General features: G+C 29.3%; 3 protein-coding genes across 6 annotated transcripts in view; 1 reads left to right on the top strand and 2 right to left on the bottom strand.

The window, feature by feature from the left end:
• The window catches only part of LOC132919975 (uncharacterized), a 44887-nt gene extending 33110 nt beyond the window's left edge, over positions 1–11777 (top strand). For all 3 annotated transcript variants that reach the window (XM_060981944.1, XM_060981945.1, XM_060981947.1), the window contains exons 2-8: positions 3–205; positions 1606–1801; positions 1977–2194; positions 2773–3022; positions 4684–4875; positions 5091–5251; positions 9386–11777. In XM_060981944.1, coding sequence (XP_060837927.1) covers positions 32–205; positions 1606–1801; positions 1977–2194; positions 2773–3022; positions 4684–4875; positions 5091–5251; positions 9386–10060 — 1866 coding nt within the window. In that variant the 5' untranslated portion in view covers positions 3–31 and the 3' untranslated portion in view covers positions 10061–11777. The remainder of the gene's footprint in view (positions 1–2; positions 206–1605; positions 1802–1976; positions 2195–2772; positions 3023–4683; positions 4876–5090; positions 5252–9385) is intronic.
• A 3004-nt stretch (positions 11778–14781) lies between these two features.
• LOC132921212 (cation channel sperm-associated protein 2-like) lies at positions 14782–15708 on the bottom strand. The gene is made up of 3 exons (XM_060984089.1): positions 15296–15708; positions 14997–15216; positions 14782–14934 (listed from the first exon to the last, which is right to left on the bottom strand). Exons 1-3 carry the CDS (start codon positions 15540–15542, stop codon positions 14856–14858), a joined length of 546 nt encoding a protein of 181 aa, XP_060840072.1. The 5' UTR covers positions 15543–15708; the 3' UTR covers positions 14782–14855.
• Positions 15709–17216: 1508 nt separating this feature from the next.
• On the bottom strand, positions 17217–20467 carry LOC132921211 (methylcrotonoyl-CoA carboxylase subunit alpha, mitochondrial). 2 transcript variants are annotated; one of them, XM_060984088.1, is made up of 12 exons: positions 20331–20467; positions 19910–20072; positions 19613–19830; positions 19401–19548; positions 19085–19318; positions 18804–19016; positions 18448–18741; positions 18239–18388; positions 18007–18160; positions 17716–17933; positions 17441–17632; positions 17217–17381 (listed from the first exon to the last, which is right to left on the bottom strand). In XM_060984088.1, exons 2-12 carry the CDS (start codon positions 19922–19924, stop codon positions 17274–17276), a joined length of 1944 nt encoding a protein of 647 aa, XP_060840071.1. In that variant the 5' UTR covers positions 19925–20072; positions 20331–20467; the 3' UTR covers positions 17217–17273. The 2 variants fall into 2 exon arrangements, with proteins under 2 accessions (XP_060840071.1, XP_060840070.1); XM_060984087.1 differs by lacking the exon at positions 20331–20467 and adding an exon at positions 20157–20298.
• Between the last annotated feature and the right edge of the window lie 681 nt (positions 20468–21148).

Here is a 21148-nt window from a genome sequence, read left to right as displayed (position 1 = left end):
AGATCAGTGTTATCGGTGTAGTTGGTGAACGATGAGCGCTCGCAGCAGTAGCAGGATCAAAAGTCCTGTGGGATGCAGATGCCACTACATATTGAAACGATGTATGGCCATCCATCTTCAGAAACAGTCGCTTGTCCGGTACATTCCGCAACAAGCGGAAACTTCTCCGTACTGGATGTACGACAACGGGTACCTAATATTCCAGGCGAGTACACTTATTAATTATAAAATAATATATATATATAGGTATTATATCACACATAATAATAATTAATAATATACAATTTGACATTATAAACTTTGACGTACCTTCGTTGTATCGTATTAGTGGTATTCCGCAATTTAACTATATATATGTATGTTATTTATAATTTGAAAAATTAATGTAAATATTTATACTATAGTTTTCTTAAATGTTTTTGTTTTCAATTTCTTACCATCAGTATGTATATTGCCGTATAACCGGCTGGTCTTGTATTATAGGTATTAATACACAACACATATATTCACATTATCAGCTCTCATCCAAACATTTCTCATTTGAATATATTATTATAATTATATTTCACTCTTTTTGGTTTTATTTTATTATTATTGCGTTTTAAAATCCGTAGATAGTTGTAGTGGAGTTATGTGAAATAATTTTTTATTGCATCTCATAAATTGTTTCTATCGCTAAACGACTAAAAATCAACATACGATATTATATTATATGTTACATATACTATATATTATTATAATAATGCCTAAAAGTATATGTACAACCTAATTACGAATGTTTACCATTTTCCTATAGCAGTATATTTAGGTACACAAAGAGTATTAAACACAATATGTTTTTGATCAAACGAGTACCGCCTTGGTACTAATGCATAATATCCTTTACAAAATAATGTTCCCAATAGATTGCATGTATATATTATATAGCTTACAGGCATCGATATTGGTCGTTATATACGGTCAAGCTTCATTATACATAGATAATTTAATACGACTTAATTTACATCTTATAAGCGACGTATAAATACATATTTACCGACGAATTATTGAATCTGAATTTTATCTTAAAATTATTCGCCACTCTGAGAAAAAAATGAAATAAGTACACGGTACATATGTTCAAGTATAGAATACTATATAGATTCTACATGTTCTGCAGTTTTAATGAGATTCATTTAACGGACGCGCAATCAATATCTATAGAGTGCCTACACAGCTCTAATGCCTACTCATTTATTATTTATTATATTATTTACATTGTTCTTCTATTCTTTTCGTAATGACTAACAATCATTAAAATACAACTACTGTCTAATTGTGCGTGCTATTTTCTATAATACTACAGTGTCACGATGGAATTCTTAAATAGTTAAACAGATTATTATTATAAATTATAACGTATTGTCTACTGTGCAATGTGCATATACCTAAATATTGTATGCGTATAAATATAGCTTCTTTAACTGCGTTTATTCTATCTATACATTATACATTTACCTACATACACGAATATATACGAATGTACGAATAATTATATTATTATCCACGGTATATGTGTGAGAATGATAGATTCAAAATAATTTTACGAAAAATATTTGATTTTAGAGCTTTTTGGAGTCGAATCTAAAATGTGTCTGGAATCGAAGTCTCGTGGAGGCGATGCAAGTGGTCAAATACGAGGGATACGTCTCGCCGGGAGTGTTGTTGCTCACCGGTGATCCATGTTCCATGGAGGTAATAAGAGGCGCCTGGTGTCGTAATGTGCTCAGGCCACCGAACAGTTACGTTATTACTAAAATCGGTAAGACTATTTGTACCCAATAATTATATATTATATTATCATATTAGGCATTAGCAACACACTTACACGCTTGTACATTTATATGTATATATATATGTGTGTGTGTCAAAAGTATGAATTATACACACATTAAAATAATAATATTACATATTAAAGGTATGTTTGTTTGTTTCAGGCGACGTTGAAGATTGCGTGGTGGAGGACTTGAACCAAGGACAATTTACGCCGTTATCCGAAGCCCTATGCCTAGTCATACTGGAGCTGACCAGCGCAAACCAAAATGCCACAATTGACACTGTGCGTTCAGCCCTAAAAATATTTTTCTCTAACATACAACCGCCAGCCGAACACATTATCTACGACGCGATGGTCAATCTCATGTCCGATAATAAGGTATAATATATTAATAAAAACACGTAAAACCGATTTTAACCTAATTAGATTTAATATGCCTGTATTAAATTTGACGCCCATATCTTGAAAACATTTCGATATGGTTCTAAACTTTCGATTTACATTTTTTTTAGTCACAGCATTAAAATTTTATACTATTTAATTTTACACGTTTATCGTGTAATTTATATATATTATAATAAATATAATCATCAATGATAATTTTTATTCGTACGTGACTTTGTAAAAATTATACTATAATTATATTGCAGTTTTAATGAGATAAAAGAAAAACAGTTTTATTTCGTCAGTAATGTGATTTATGATTAAGTACATAAAATTAAAACAAATAGGTGTACATATTATATAATATAAAATTTGCAAATCGATAGGAAATTATATTTTTAATTTCATGCATTATCGGCCTTGAATGAAATAAATAGTATCTGATATTGCTTCATGGGATATAACATATACTTAACATATTATCTTCGGCTCTAAGAAAATTCCCTCATAAACCGGTTTCATCTGAATTATTGTTCGGGCAGCGCAGTGTAATATAATGGAATTTTATACAGATATACCAGACCTCCAGGGGTTACTTTGTTGTGACGCCGGAGGTGCAGCGACTTGTCGGTTCAGCGACCGCTAGCCCTGCACACAGTTTGCGGTTAGGAGGAAGTAGCCGGTACAGCCCAAGCAAAAAAGGGTTCTTGATGTCTACAGAAGAAGCGTACATGAAGGTGCACGGTGACATAGAGACCTTAAGAGACGGTGATCAAACTCATCAAAACATACAGACCAATTTGGCAGACATCATATCCGGCGGTGAGTTTCACAATCTGATTTTTAAAATGCTGAATAATTATTACGAGTTTATCTACATTTCATTTCCCAATCTATATAGTATTAAGCAATAGGAACCCTTATAATAGATAAATAACGATTTTATTAAAATATATCAACGTCTTTTCTTTTTGTATTTTATCGCATTTATCAATCACTGCAGTGTTGTATATTATATAGGCATATTCAGATATTCTTAAGGTGTATGTAAATAAGTAGGTGACTTTGGTGTACTGGAACGTCTTAAATTAATATCATTCTTTTTTCAATCTTGATATACGATAAATTGAATGTGACTATGTGAGTCTTTCAAATATAGAATAGAAATCTATGATTAAATTAAACGTATTTTAATAACAATTTCAAATAGACGATAGGCGTCTACAATCCGGTCGATCGGAAACGTACCACGAGTATGAGACTGTATACATTATTAGTAATATCATAAGTGTCTAGCACTGATAAAATGAAAATAAATAGGCGAACTTCGGACGCCAAACGTATCAACAACATTCATCAAGTACCCCTTAATACGTGATAAAAAGATTGAAAAACGTGCTGTTACTCTCTCACACACACACACACACACACACACATACACTATATATCAATCTGACGCACGGGGCACTGCCGACATTGGGACGTTTTTGTTGCTAAACAGGTGAAAGGACTAGATTTTATTTAAAACTATACAATATGTATACTCATACGTTTATAATATGTGACACACGAATTACCGTTGTAGAAACATATTTTTCTCACTATCATTAATCTGCAATCAAATTTAACCCATATAATATTATTATTATATAGTGTCATTTGTTTGTTTCACTGTATAATTTTTCGCTTCGAGCTAGTGCAGTGGCCGACAGACATTATAATGATATAGGCGAAATAGCGGGACAAAGCATAGGAACCGAACTATTCGTCGACTCGTCGTCAAATCCTTACGAGAGCTTCGATCCTCTGCTTTGAGCTATACTACCTACTATCGTCTACCGAGTATTGTAACTTACAAACTTACGATTAAATCTACGTGCCTTCATAAACCTAGTATCATTAAGTTTATTTGGGTCAAACAGATGTTTTTTGTTTTTTATTTTTACTTTTCCAGTACATTTACAACGAAAACGCCGAACATTCTTTTTATAATATTATATGACTAATTTAATATAATAATAGCTATAATTGGAGATACATCCCTCAACGCACTGTTTATCTAGAATTTTAAGGAACTCATGAACACCTGCTATAGCGTTACATGCAATAGTGAATGCCATAATTTGAAAAAAATATTAAAATAAAACAGTTAAACATAAAATAGTAAAAAATATAATTTATTTTCAATTATTCAATTATTAAAGAATATTCCACTTTAAATTATTTTAAACAATAATATTTTCAAAACGTTAATTATTATCGAGAAAATAAGTGTTCATATTTAAAAGAATGACCTATTTATACTATCCAAATTATGCACCTATATATAAGACATGACGTATACAGTATACCGTATACTTACAGCAATGTATTACGACTTATATATAAGTAGCGTGTGTATTATTTACATAATATAATATACCTATTAATATTATAAATGTTAGTTTTATAAATTATAATATGAAGTTTGGTCTGTTGCGCAGGTAATTCGGACGATAAAACGTTGTCGCCCAGGCGGGATGCATCCGGCGAGAGGCTGGGCAGACGCAACTCGCTCAGGACCAGCTCGTCGTCCCGCCGCTTTCAGACCACGCTACAGCGAAGCGGTTCGATGAGACAGATATCGAATAAAAACAAAACTGAAGAATCCTACGGCGGCGTGTCCGCGGAGCCGAGTAAGTACTTCCATTCGCCGTAGATGACTCTATACTATGCTAATATAATAATAACAGGTGCATGTATCGTGTACTAATAACTATGGTAATAATATAGTGAGAAATGAGAATTATCTATATAATATTACTATGTGCGCATAGAAAAATAATGATAATATATAATTATACGGCGCAGTGAGTATATAATATAATATTCGTTGGTGTGTTATTCGCAGAAAAATCGCCGGGTATATTTTCGAGACTGTTTGGCAGCCGCAGATCGAGTTCCAAGTCCCGAAAGTCTAACAACTACTGTTGTGCCACTCAGTTCCCTCCGGACGAATGGTTCAACAAGAGTGTACAACCACAACACTCGATCTCTACTCAAACGGAGAAGGTAACTATGCTATAAATAAGTATAATAATATATAGTAATGTAATATAATATTTATTATAAGTTGGCTTGTCTTAAAAACCGTCATTATTAATCCGAATGACTTAAAATATCGTAAACTAAAATATACATCACATTGATGTCGTATTTTTATTTTTGATATTATGTTATATAGATTATAATATTCGTAGGTAGGTACTAGCTAGGTAGTCAATCGCATTATAATGTTATTTAGATTCTTTTCCATATATTTTTAGATAAGTAGTATTGTTTATTAGTACTTGCATGTACTTTATACGAAATATGAACATCATAATAATTATACTGAATAATATCCAGTGGATATAATATACTATATCTGCTATACATATATTATATAAACGTGAAATGAGTTTTTTCTACTAACGGCTAATCTCAGAAATCAGAAATTACTAGTCTGATTTTAATAAAAGTTATATAAATAGATTCAATGAAATTATTGAAGGGTGTTTTAAGCTTCTTATTTTTTCCATCACAATAGATTACTGTAGCAAGGTGGCTCATTCATAAATTTTGTTTTTGATCACGAAAATTGTATAATATTTTTGTTTATATATATACATATATATTACACCGTGCGTAATATTAATTTATGTATATTTATTTTTCACCGGGCGAAATCAAATTACACCAAAAACATATGCATCATGTACGAGTAATATAATTTTTATTACGACCAATAATGTAATTTTCGTATCAATTTTAATGAATCTTTTAAGCTATAATATAAATATATAATAATAATGATTTGCTTTTTTTTTTATAATATTATCGTCACATAATCTCTAAAATTTGTTTCGTTTAAAATGATAATATGACCCAGAAGGCAAAACTTCTTGATGTTGAAACATATTTAAGCTGTTATACAATAGTTGGGTCTTTTCCAGCTACTGATCATTTGTTTTTGAAAATTTGAAACGTCATGTCATATATTATAACATGCAAATATGAAATGTGTTATTTAAAAAAAAATCCAATTAATCATTCAATATTAATATTGCGTATGTATAATGAATAATAGGATCTATATAATAGCTTAAGTAATACGGTAACGATACTGTCAAGATAAACGAGTCAAAATCTATGATTTTTTGTGCGTATTTGACAACTATATTTAATTATATAATATGAATCTAAGCCTCAGAGTAGCCCCAATAACGTCGTAATTATATTAATTACATCATGCACTGCAGTAACCGTTACAAGACACACATTAAAATTTCAGTTAGTTTATGCCGAATATCACGCGCAATTATACCATTTTTATAAGTATAGGTAGGTAGGTATTTTATTTGTTTATGTTTGGTTCAATGACATGTCAATGGCACCCTACACATATATATAAATGTTTAAGCTATAACTAAGTAATAACCAAACAATATTCTTATAATAATAATATATGAGTAGGCAGGTAGGTACGTAAAAATAATTCGTTTTTTGTTCGTTGTCGTAAATTCCCATTAGTCACCCATCCGAGATTTAACAACCTTTGACGGCGTTCATATAAGACCACTAAGACTAGCCTCCACACTTATTACTCGATACTTAGGCATTTCTAGTTTCTTAGATCCAGTAATTCCAGTTTTATATGCTTATATCACATATTTTATTATATAATATAATGATATATATATTATATACCTACTTATAGGTATATGCACAATATGTTAAATAAAATATTCTAGTATACATTATTTTATGTTCACGGTAAATCTATCTAAAACTAAATAATATAATAATTTATTTTGTATTTATGACTTTATGAGTATATTATTTTATATTATAGTGTGAAATAGTCTAAAATATAATATTATAAACAACTTACAACAAACCCATAACAGTTGGGAAATAGGTCGTCGTTAAAATAATTGTTACAATCTCGAAACGACTTTTTCTATATTATGCATATGTATATTAAAATGTTTTTACGTAATTATATCAAATATTAATCCATAAAGGTTAAAATTAAATTGAAAAAATATACTTATATACAAGGTGTAACAAATAGACTTGATAAAAAAAAAAAAAAAATTATGCTACTTAAACGAGTTAAACATATGTCAGAAAATTCTCAAAAATCATATTTTTAAAAAAATTATTACGTTCCAAATTAATTTAATCAAAAAATATTGATATTTCAAAAAAATTTCTAAAAAATAAACTACTTGACTTAGAAAAATATTTTTACCATTAAAATTGTACTTATAATCAGATTCACAAATTGGCTATTTTAATTTTTTTATTTTCAGTACTAAAAAATAAACATAAAAAAATTAAATTATACATGTAACGCTAGAGTTTCTTAATGATAAATTACAAAAAAAAAATGAAAATATTAATATATTAATTAGAACAAAAGTTATTCCAAAAGTCAGTTCTACCTGTTACACCCTGTATATATCTATAGCTATCTACTCATGAAGTCATGAATGAATAATAATAATATAATTATCTTTAATAAGGCGTTCAATAATGAGTATACAATTATGATTAATTGTATGGCAGGGTTGGACGATTTCGGCATCATTGAATTGTTGATTCATTCGCTGCTTAAAATACCAGTCACGATTTATTGACATTAGACTTCTACTATCTATACTAATCCCATTTTAGCAACTTTCATAACCGAAACTCCAGTAGTTTTCCGTGAAAGTGTTTAATCATTTCTAATAGGCAGTAATTGTCATCGGGCGCATAATGAACGTAAACATTATCGTATACTATGTATATATATATAATATATATATTATGATTTTTATTTGTTGATAAAAATCAAAAGTCACATCATATTAAATACTGATCCGGTAAAGATCGGAGAAGTGTAAGCAATCATTATACAGTATACACAGTCCAAAGACATTTTCGATATTATTAATGTTATAATTTATAAACGTCATAACTCATAATTATTGTAGCTGTCTATTTAGAATTTCACATATATATTATATATATTGTATGAGTGTATCACTAGGACAAGGCGTATAACTAGTTTACTAGTTTACTAAATAATATTATTATGTTGGCAATTAATAAGAATATATAGTCTTCAAATTTAATAACATTTAGAACGGCGAGTAAAATAAAAACCGAATAATACGAATAGTATTCCCGTTATTATTTTATACGATTAGAATATCATCGCAGAGTAGATAGGTAGATAGGCAGTGCCATTAGGTTTTGTTGTGTCAGTGCTAAGAATTGTCAGAGGGAGAGGCCGTGTTCTTGGATGTAATAATATATTTTTTTATGGCATGCAAGTCATTCCACATTTAAAGTTTTACCTGTTAAACAGTGACATATAGTACGTCATAAATATATATGTAATATACAATAATATGTATATATATATATATATATATATATATATATATATATATAGTGAGTAGTGACGTTGGAACAAATGTACAATGGCGTATGCCTATATAAACACAGGCAACACACAGCGGAATATTACAACATACAATTAATGTATCAAAATTCAAAAAAAACGGCGCACTGTCTTAGGATACATATATACAGGGTGTCTTGCGAGTATTAATTCATTTAAAATTCGAATGTCACTGACGCAGTGACATGCAGAAAACTATACGCTTTTGACGGTATGTTTAGTATTCCATAATGCATAAATGGGGTAATCTATTTAACGCAAGACACTCGTCATATATTAGTTACAAGTTATAGTCATTATAATATAACAGTTCTAGCTTACAACCGTTCATCTAAACTTTAAATATTTGTAATTCATAAGTCACACGTCGAAGTATTATAAAAAAATATTGTACTTTGGAACGAGGAAATAAAAATGCACGTTGTCCATAATACGTGGAAGAGTAATAAGTTTAATATAGACTATAAAGATAAAAATAGTAAAACATATTTTATTATTTTTCTTTAATAGTGTTTTTTGACGACGTTAATAGTTTTTGAAATCGTGGGTGTCTTACGTCAAATAGGTGTACATCGCGTCTTATTATATGGTATATAATATTATAAACGAAGAGTGAGGCTATAGTGAGTATAGGCCGCCACGATAAATATAGTAAATTTTAAATACAATAATATACCAACGAGTTAAAATATGTAAAATTTTGATCACAGGACGAAGACCAATCGAAACAACAGTGGCCGACCGCGAGGTTGACTAGGAGCGCGACGTTGCCGAGGAAATCGCGAACCGTGACGGCGGGCCCGTCGTCGGTGGCCTGCAGCAGCACAGTGGACGGTTGCGGCGGTTGCCATTCGGACAAGACGCCGGCCACGACCAAGAAGGCGTACCCGTCGAGCGGTTCGTCCGGATACAACTCACTGCCCCGCATGAACGGCGGCCGGAAGTCGTCGGGCAGCGTGAAAAACTCGCCGTCGTCGGAACTGTCGTACAAGATCGCCGCCGCCGCCGCCAAAGCGGAGGACGCAAAACCGGACACGCCGACCGGCCGCGGCAGCAACTTCGATTCGAGTTACAGCTGCGACGAGATATCCGTCAACGACTCGTCCATCACGCTCACGGTGATGGCCGCGACGCCGCCCGTCAAGCCCAAGACGGCCGCGGACCTGCGCCGGGAATACTTCCGGGGCCTGAGCAAGTACGGCCAGCCGGCCACCAACGGAAGCTACAGCCCCGCCGGTGGCGGCGTCCGCGCTAAGAATCAGCAGCAGCAGCAGCAGCAGCATCAGCAAAAGTACTTCAACCGCAGTGCCAGCAGCGGTCGCGACAAACAGGCGATCGCCGCGAGTCTGCACAAATATCTGGACAACGCGTGTAAAATCAAATGACGGCGGTTCACCCACACCACCCGCCCACGTCCTTTTTTCTCCTCGTAACAACAACAACAACATCGTATTTATAGTATAGTCGTTGCTGCGTCCGTTATCGTAATAATATATTATGATAATATTTAGCAGGTATATACTACGTTTCTTCTTGGACGTCCATAATATTTGCACCGTCGTAAATCATATGTAATATGATAAAATACAATAAAATACATACAGCGAACGACTCTTATCCGCGATATACTAACACGACGACGACGCGTATAATAACAATAAATTATCGTGCAATACGATAATAATATATTAAGAGTAGTGTTACAATAATATTATGATAATATGTACTTATAATTTACAAGCACATAATAATTAATAATATAGGTAAATTATACATACTGTTATAACATAATATACGTACCTATACATGACAATATTGTTATTGTACGGGCAGTATTGTAAATTCGGCTCGGCAATAATTATTATTGCAAATTGTAAAAAGGTCAACGTTATTATCATAATTTGTAAGCTCGACAGTCGGCACCGATTACCCCGGGTATCTCTGTCTGGTACGATTTGGACGTGGAGACCGAGACTAGTTTTTTTTTTATCGTTTAACTATGCTAATAACATTATTATTGCTATGATATTATTGAAAAGCAGTAATGACCGGAAGCAAAAGTTTTTTTTTGTGTGTGTGTTGAGAGTCATTTATAGTATAATATTATCGACATCACACTGTACAGAATATACGGCAAACGAACAATTCTCGTTATATCTAATAAAAAAAGTTTTATCCGTTTTCATTACATGTTTAAAATGATCGATGAAAATGAGATAGATCAATAATATTATTAGGTACTGATATCAATAAGTTATAATAACAAAAAGTTATTTTACGTATTTTTTAAATCGAACGTCTTCAATAATCCGTAAATCCCCGCCGTTGTCGCGGTTTTTTTTGTCTTCCCATGATTTCCAGCAATTTTTGGGGCTTTGTTTAAAATTACGCACGTCAATTATTACGCTGGTAATTGTTACCAGCAGATTGATACGAGTCGTGGTAATTAAACGTCGTTGTGGTGGAAAATAAATTATCGGTACCGACCTTACAATCAATTTTTTTTGCATTAGGGCCGAGTTTACGTTTTCCTGTTATGTGCGAGTATATACCTACATAAATATAAAAAAAATTTACATTGTATATACCTATAACTATAATACAACCCGCTGCGTCCAACCTATACATAATATATTATGAACTTATGATATTGTTAAAGGAATGCCATATAACATTTTTTATTTATAATTATTATTATATACAAACTAATCAAACAGTACTATATTATGTATTATTATATTTTTTATTATAAACGATTATAATATTATGTTATTACTTATATAGTACACTTTTTCAATATTTTAAATATATTGTATACTTAGTCCATACTTTTCTTTTTATGCCAATGTGATATTTACATACAGATAACAAAAATAAGCCTACTCAATAATATTCTGTATACGGTATACCAACACCATTTTATTTTATTGTTGACAACTTGTATGTGACGACGAATGAGTAGGTATACTCTTATTGTAAACTTTCTGGGCTTATATAATATTATATCTATTATATGCCTAGATATAATATCACTTGTTATAAGATATATATTAATAATAATTTATACTTAACTGAATAAAATACATAATATTATTCTATTTACATATTGTTGAGTTAATACCAATCAAATGTATAATAACGACATCCAGGCGCGTCCCCTCGGGGTGGCGAGGAGGCCTCCATAATAAGTCGTGTGATGTTCTGTTTTTGTTTTACAAAATATCCATAATTCTTTAGTACAAATTTTTAAAATTGATAAATCATGTCAATTATTACTATTACTAATTTTTACTAATCAAAAATAAATAAATACATTTTTTTTCTATTATTATTACTAATATTATTTTCGATTCTGAACGGAGTGATGAATGTATTCATTTTACAATGATGTGTGTTTTTTTTTTGTGTCTGTCATCACTTTTTGGAGAAGTAATAATGCTTCGATTTTTGACTTCTGCCCCTCTTTGAAAAGGAAAATTCATCTAGTTGGTACTTTGGGGGTCAAAAGTAATTTCCAATAGTTTTCAAAAGCGTCGGGAAAAACCCTGAAAAAATTACGGAAAAACGGGAATTTTTACGCATAACCACTTTTTGACAAAATCGATTTTTTGATTTTGCTGTAACTCAAAAACGAATCATTGTAAATACTTGAAATTTTCACCAAATGTTTATATTAGCGTTATCTATTTACTATTAAATTTTCTAAATATTTAGAATTTTTTTAAGCTATTTATAGACAATTGAAATTTTTGACTTTTTTAAGTTTTTTTTCTTAAAATGCCGATAAAAAAAATTTGGCTATCCAAAAAATCTTTAAAATTTAATACAAGGTTTATTATAAGTTGAACTTATCGTAGTGAAAAAAAATCAAAAATCGTTAGTCACAATTTTTGTTTATAAGCATTTAAAGTTCAAATATTTACGAAATATATCAAAATCGCGAAAATTTGCAAGGAATTTTGAAGTTGAAAATTCATAAAATTTTTGTGATTTATACTTAAGGTTCAAAAATCCAATACAAGGTTATCCATAAGTTTTCCTTTAAGTAATTGTAAAAGAAAATTCTAGCGTCGATAAAGAAAAAATTTTATGAGCTTAAGAAATTTAATTTTTTACGAAATCGCGTAAAATAACGATATATTACAATTTAAATATAGGTAATAATATATGATATATCCTGCTAATTAACATTTACTGACAAATCATCTCCGTTCAGAATCGTTTTTCGTATACAATGATATCAGTCGTTACATTCAAATTTAACACATCCATTATAGTGACCTACTCTCCATCACTACTATACAGCAGAGCGATACCCACTTGCCCACTTTTTTATTTTTAAATTGTAGGTATCTACTATATTTTACTGCATCTGTAAAATATATCTGTAATCTTTAAAGCTAATATAATTTGAAATTACATCAAACACTTCCCCCATATAATTTACCTTAAGACGCCTCTGACTACAGCTATTATGTAAAAAATAAAAACTTACAAAAAATTGGTAGGTAACTATAGGTATTTAATACATACCGACTTTTATTAAATAGTCAATATACCTACCTATATAGTAATCTATTATTATGTTACGTTCCGCAGGATTTGATCAAGTGTCCTGGATAATCAGTGGCATATTATTTTTACAGGGTCAATGTTCTTAACTTTAAATTTTATAAGAGGTCGTTTCATTCTAATTTGTTAAATTAATATGGTTATTATAGTTATTATTGAGAACGTAAAATTTGCTATGTTGAGCGTGGGTTCTGAGAGAGAATAGAGAGATAACAAATTAACAAATACTACGCTGACATCCTCTTAAGGTAGTCATTTGTCACAATTTTCACGTTATATGTAAAAAATATAATAATATACGTTAAAAGTTTCAAATGTCATTGATTAATATTTTTGAATTACCACAAAGTAACTAAAACTGTTATACCTTATACTTTATTAATACTTTGTTTAAATATCTAATTTCACCCTAAATTGAAATTCAAATACCTACCTTGTCTGTAAAAATAAAGTGCTTACATATAGTAGCATGTTATTTAGATTCTTTGACGTCAGTATGAACCTAATTTATGAGAAACTTTGAATTAAATTGTAAAAATTAAACATTATTTAAAATAATTTGAAAACTTTCGTTAACTTTACGAATTTTATTAAAATTAGAACTACACATACTTATAAAAAAAAACTATAAAATATTTAAATATGTTATACTAATCTTCACTATTTTACGGTATTTACAGAAAGATGTTATTATATTTTAATTATATAAATGTATATAATATATGGCAAAAATATATATTATTGTACGATTCTGAGTAGAAACGGTCCATCAGCCTATATCACCTATGATAATGTTTTTTTTTGGTATACCTAGTTATTTTAGTGATTTATTTTACTTTTAGTATTTAAATGGTTGATATACATTTTTCCGAAAACATTAAATACCTATTGCATTTATTACATTATTAGTAATAATATATTTTTATTCCATATTAAATAAACTTATATAACTTAAAATCTCATAACATATTTTTGTAAATACTAGTGACCCACTTTCGGCCACTCAACACCTAAAATGTACATCAGAACCGCAGTACTCACTTACCTATTTTTTGATTTTTTTCTCATTATTTAAAAAATATATCTATTAGGCATTTTTTTTTATTGTTGATCTCTAAAGAATCAACTACAGATCCAGACATCCAGTTGATTGTCAGAAATTACCCTCAAAGTTAAGAAGTTAAGTATTTTTTTTTACTATAAAATGTGTACAGGTAGTAGGTACAAAAGATATTGATTTGTACACACAAATAAAACACACTTTATAAAATCATTACATTCATCACTTCTTTCAGCATCTAAATATGTTAAGAGATAACATTTTTTCAAATTTATATTTTAGTAATAATTATATTTGTGTCAATGCATTACATTTTGAAATCTGAGTAACAATACCTTCTCCAATTAATATGAAATTAATACTTGCATATCATCTAACATTTTTAAGGTTGTTAACAGTTAGTTAGTAGTATTTAACAAATTCTTGTTAATAAATTAAGTGTATTAGGTAAAAAACAATTATAACCAAACAACATTTTATAAACTAAAAATATATTTTAAATTTTAATACAAATATTAAAAATGTACCTAGTTGAAAAAATTAATTATTTATGTTTTGAAGATACTTTGGTCAGGGTGCTTCATTTGCTTTTTAATTTTTTTGGAAAACAACGTCAAGTCTTTAGCTCTGAAAATTTATTACACAGATTAAGTCAAAGTGATTAAATATTATGCACTAATGTTATTTACAATTGGGCGTTTTGTTTTTTTTGGAATCCTTTTCTATGTTTCTTAACAGGAGCAATTTTTGTATCGCTATTATTTGTGTTTCCTACAGGCCAATCTAGTACTTTTTGATTGCTCATTTCAACATCATCGTCATTATCGTCATTATCGTCATCGTCGCTGTCATCGTCATTATTAGACTTTTTCTTCATCTTTTTTAATTTTTTCTGTGTCACTCCAAGCTCTAATAATAAAAAAAAAGAAACAAAGTAATTATCTTCAATAAATTAAAATATGTATAATTCAAATGTTGAATAACAAACTTTTTATAAGGAATGCATGTTTTAAGCACCGCTTTGCATCTTTTTTTAATTTCAAAGATTCACCGCCACCACAAGATTTGACACTTTTCATCACGGAACAGACGCTCATCTTGTCGTCGTCTTTTTTCATTTTCATTAGCTCTTCGGCCAATGACAAATAATTTGTTTGTTCATTTCCATCGCCGTCATTCGTCGTCCCTTCTGCGGCTTTGGCTAATTTCTTCTTGTATCTACGTACTTTTCCCATCCTAACTTTTGTGTCAACGATAATTAAATTGTGAAAAACTGTTGCGAATTGAGTGTAGTGCAATAACACCGGACGTTTCGATTCGGGCTTGACATTCAGAACAAGGACTTAAATTTAAAATTAAAATGTTCAACAGATACAGAACTACAGAAGTAAAAAATGTGCACTGTTATCTGATAATAAATTGCTTAAGATTAGCACGTTTTTTCAACTGATAAACACCTACGTTGGTCTTGTTTCCGTGATAGTGTCGATAGTGATAATTGCGCGCGGGTTCATTTAAGCATTTTAAGCTTACTATAGAGTATAGACTGTGCTTATAGAACATAATACAATAATAATAAAACTAATAATAATATAATAATAGAAAAATAATAATATAATAATACTATAATAGAACTATACAACATAATAATATTCAGAGGTGGCTTGAGTCATCACAACTTAAGAAGCAAGTTTCAAAATAATTCACCCACACTACAACTAAATTTGCTAGGACTAATGTAATATTTTTAGGTTTCTTCTGTAGTGAAATTTTTCATTAACATTTACAATTTATGATATAAATACACTTATTTTTTTACTTGAATCTTCTATTATGAATTATGATTAAACCTATTCAACTTAAAACATTTCTCCCCCCCCTTTTCAGGGCATTAGTATTCTAGTATTCTATAACAAGCCACCCCCGATAATATTATTAATTAATAATCAATATTTTAGAAAATAGTAACACTAAGTACTACTGGTACTAGCACTGTTGTACATAGATACAGTATAATTTCAAGTAGTTACATATTTTATATTTTTTCCCCTCAGCCATGATTAGTTGAAAGAAACTTTAATGAGTTTAATGTTTATTTGCTTAATCGACATTATTTTGTTTAGTAACTTTGTTCAATATTGTTTGATGGACATGTAAACATGTTTACAAATTACAATAATAGTGAATAGTTATGTTAACATCATGCAGATTATGCACATTAATAATGTAATGATAATTTAATCACTTTAAGAAAATAAACAATTCTTGTTGATTTTTATTTATATTTCAAACTAATTTAATAATCCTAAAATTAAAAAATATGATTTATTAGGTTATATTTAATGTCTTAAAATGTATTTAAAATACTCCAGAGTCAAGATCAGTTTCACTAAATTATCTGTTTCATACATAAGTACCTACCTATATTACAGAATACAGATGGCCTGTATACTGAGATTTAAGTTTAATAAAAACATTTTTAAAAATAACATAATAAAATAGTTAGCAATTATAGGTTTTAAATCTCAAATATGGATAATTTGTTAAAGTATATAGTGAATTATAATTACATTAGTTTACAACAAGTTATGACCTGCCTTAACTTTTATTATTGTATTTAAAAAAAAACATGATAATGCAATAAACTTTAGATTATTATATTCATAAGTTCATAAGTCATAATTATTATTAAACCATTTTATCGCTATTCAATTTTATTTTAGAGTCTCAGTTTCTAATGTAACATATTTTAGTTTACTACCAATGTAACTTGATAAATTAAATCACATTTTAAACTTATTTTCATACAAGTCATACGCCTAATTCAAACTACAAAGCTACATGATCATAGAAATTATAGTATAATGTTTAATATGTGATTTGTCTATGGTGTTAAATGAAATTTAAAATAACTATAAAATTAAATATTTTATTTTTTATAAAAACGTATAACAATGTATTACAAATCAATTGATTGGTGTAATTTTTATCAACAGTTCTCCTTTTCTGACACTGTCGCCTTCTTTACGTAAAATTTTCTCTATTTTTCCTTCAATTTGAGCTTTAACTACATACTGAAATAATTTTTATGATAAATTAAAAACTACAAATAAATATATTTCATTTTACTTACTTCCATTTTCATGGCTGTTAAAACCACTATTGGATCACCAACACAAACATTATCACCAACATTCACATTTACTCTTTCCAATGTAGCTTGGGTGGGAGCTAAAATAGTTTCATTGCTTTCTGTGTCTTGTTCGTTACTATTAATTGATTTTTCATCAAAAGGTAAAATAACAGTAAATTCATTTTCACCATCCTAAACATAGAAATATATATACATAACTTTTATATCTATTTTAAATTAGTATTTTACTATTTTAAAATAAGTGTTGACAATACCTTATTAAATAAGTGTACTGAGTTTTCTATAAATGCAATATTGGATCTATACATTGTACCGTCCACTACACATGTTAAATGGAATTTATTGGACGATGATGTATCTAAACTACCTCTAACATTTGATTCAATTTCAGTATCTTTATTTTTGAAACATATATTAAATTTACTGTCACTAGATCCAACTCCACAGTACTCAATTTTAACATCATATAGCTCTGAAATTAAAATCAATAGTATTATGCAATACCTAATTATACAATCATAAACTGTAATTTGTATATGTTTTACCTCCACAAAGGTTGTGTTTGAGTTTAATTTTTTGTATATAGCTGTGATTCACTCGGAAGCCAGTTTGAGTAGCAAAAGGGGAATATGGATCATTGGTATTAATATTTGTACTAATAGTTTTATTTTCATTATACAATATTAAAGCAATCACTGCCTAAAACAATAAAACAAAATTAGTTTATCATAATAAATAATACAATTAGGCAATAGAAAATATATAAATAATATTTACCTGAGAAATCAATTCAGGATTAGGTAGATTTCTTGATAGAAGATCATTTTTATGTTGTTCTATAAACCCTGTGTGAACATTACCTTTTAAAAGTTCAGGATGTGCGCACAAAGACATTAAAAACTGAACATTTGTCGATAAACCTGCAATCTACAATCATTACTTATATTAAAATATTTGATAATGTAGAAAATAATAATATTTCTTACATTAAACGCTGCCAAGTTGTTTTTCAGCTTAGCAAATGCACCTGATCGAGTTTCACTCCACACTACTAATTTTGCAATCATAGGATCGTAATGCACAGAGACATCATCTCCCTGTTGTACTCCGGTTTCTACACGCACATCATCAGACACAGTAGGATAGTCTAAATATTGTAAATTCCCAGCAGCAGGTAAGAAATTATTATAGGGGTCTTCAGCATAAATACGAGCTTGAACCGAGTGTCCTTGAAATTTGATTTCATTTTGTTTTAAAGGCAATTGTTCTCCTTCAGCTACCTGCAATACCACTGGTTATTTTTTTTTAGATTCACATTCATGACTGAATTAATTTAAAGTACTTTAATTTGCCATTCTACTAAATCCACCCCAGTGATCATCTCAGTAATAGGATGTTCTACTTGTAATCTAGTGTTCATTTCCATAAAATAAAACTTATTGGTTGCATTGTCAAATATGAATTCCACAGTACCAGCACCTTCATACCCAACAGCTTTTGCTGCACGGACTGCAGTTTCTCCAAGATGCTGTCTTAGACTCTCACTTAATCTGGGCTATAAATTATTATATTTATTAAAATTTAATAACTAACCAATGTTTAAAATTACTTGAAGAATCTTACAGCAGGTGCTTCTTCCATGACTTTTTGATGACGTCTTTGTATACTACAGTCTCGTTCAAACAAATAGACACAATTTTTATGCTGGTCAGCAAACACCTGTACTTCAACGTGTCTGGGCTGTTGAATATATTTTTCAATCAAGACTGAATCATCACCAAATGAACTTAATGATTCTCTTTTTGCTGACATAAGATTTTCAAAAAATTCAGATTCTTTGGAAACAATTTTCATGCCCTAATGATATAAAAATTCTAATATAAATATTTTATTTTACAAAAGCAATAATAAATATAGCAATTTGAAAATTTAATCTTACTTTACCCCCTCCACCTTTAATGGCTTTGATCATAACAGGGTAACCAATTTTATTAGCCTGGTGTTGAAGAAAATCGGAATTTTGATCTTTACCATGATATCCTTCAACTACTGGCACACCAGCTTCAGACATTATTTCTTTTGATTTACTACCATTGTTTAAAATATTTATTTTTAGATGATAATAATATTTAAATTCCAATGAATATTTACCTTTTGATTCCCATACTTTCAATAGCATTAGGCGGAGGACCAATGAATATTATGTTGTTACTTTGACAATATTGAGCAAATGAAGTGTTTTCTGATAGGAAACCATAGCCGGGATGTATGGCTTGGCTATTTGTTTTAATTGCAGCATTAATAATACGGTCTTTAAGCAAGTAACTGTGTGCGCTTTGAGCTGGACCAACATGTACTGCTTGATCGGCCTTTAAAACACATTTTTAAGTATGTTCATATATAATAATTTTATTATTAAATAAATTTATAAAACAATTATTCTTATACCATAGCCACATGCATTGAATTTCTGTCAACATCACTGTAAACAGCAACAGTTTCGATTTGCAAACGACGTGCTGTTCTAATAATACGACAAGCTATTTCTCCTCGATTAGCTATCAAAAGTTTAGAAATACGTTTTGTTGGCCCATTATGAATATTTCTCACACTGTAATAATATACAAATATTAAACCTTTACTAAAATAATTATTTGGACATATAAATTTATATTAATTATATAGTATACTCAACCTTAAATGCATCTTTATAGAAAAATAAATATATATATATAAAAAATGTAATTCAAATACGTATTAAATTAATGTACCTTTTTGATAGTATACATAAGATTGGTAAAATGGTAAATATTAATTTATCACTTTTTTCAGTTAACTACCTATAGGTATAATAAACTCCATTACTTACATGATTATGAATATAAAAACCTATATAATATTAATTCTAATAAAACAATTAACATTTAACATGTTTACAATATGTAATAATTAATAGACTAGGTATGTAGTAGGTTTCAGGTAGGTATAGATATAGAATATAGATAAGACGAGTTCGTTACTCGTCAACAGGCAACTGCAGATTCGTACTATCTTATCTTTAGTGGGAGGTCATATTATATATTTATTATAATGAACTTTAATAAAAAATAAACAATTCATATTTTGTATAGATTCTTGAGAAATTGTGATATGATATAAATTATTCATAATGTGTATAGTTACATATTATTATTATAGCAAATATAATATAATGTATATAGGTTACCCTTACCTATGTAGGAAACTAGGTAGTTAAATTAATCTTCGCGGTTTTTAACCTTTCGTGACGTAATGTACTAATGTGCATAGGAATTAACGATGTTTAAACCATGGCTTAAACTATAGAATTTTAGAACAAGAAATATATTAGAATTAGTCATTAGATCATTTATTGTCTTATTGATGGATCCATTTAATATTATAATACCCTTTTAGTCAAAAACATTATATTATATTATTTAATTGAGTGAGTAATAAAGGTATAAAAATATAAGTAACAGCTATAATTTATTTTTACTTTTTTAGTATCAAAACACCCTACATAATCTATCCATTAATAAAAATTACTATGATCTATACTATACTATATCTATACTATATTATACCTAATATATTTTTTCAATGTTTTCCATTAGGTATTATATGAATCTACAAAATCTTAAAAAACGATTTAACGATGAAATGGTG

Source organism: Rhopalosiphum padi, chromosome 2 (genome assembly GCF_020882245.1).
Source record: "Rhopalosiphum padi isolate XX-2018 chromosome 2, ASM2088224v1, whole genome shotgun sequence".
Classification (NCBI taxonomy): domain Eukaryota; kingdom Metazoa; phylum Arthropoda; class Insecta; order Hemiptera; family Aphididae; genus Rhopalosiphum; species Rhopalosiphum padi.
The sequence above is the reverse complement of the archived record's forward strand: the minus strand, read 5'-3'. Positions and strand labels throughout refer to the sequence as shown.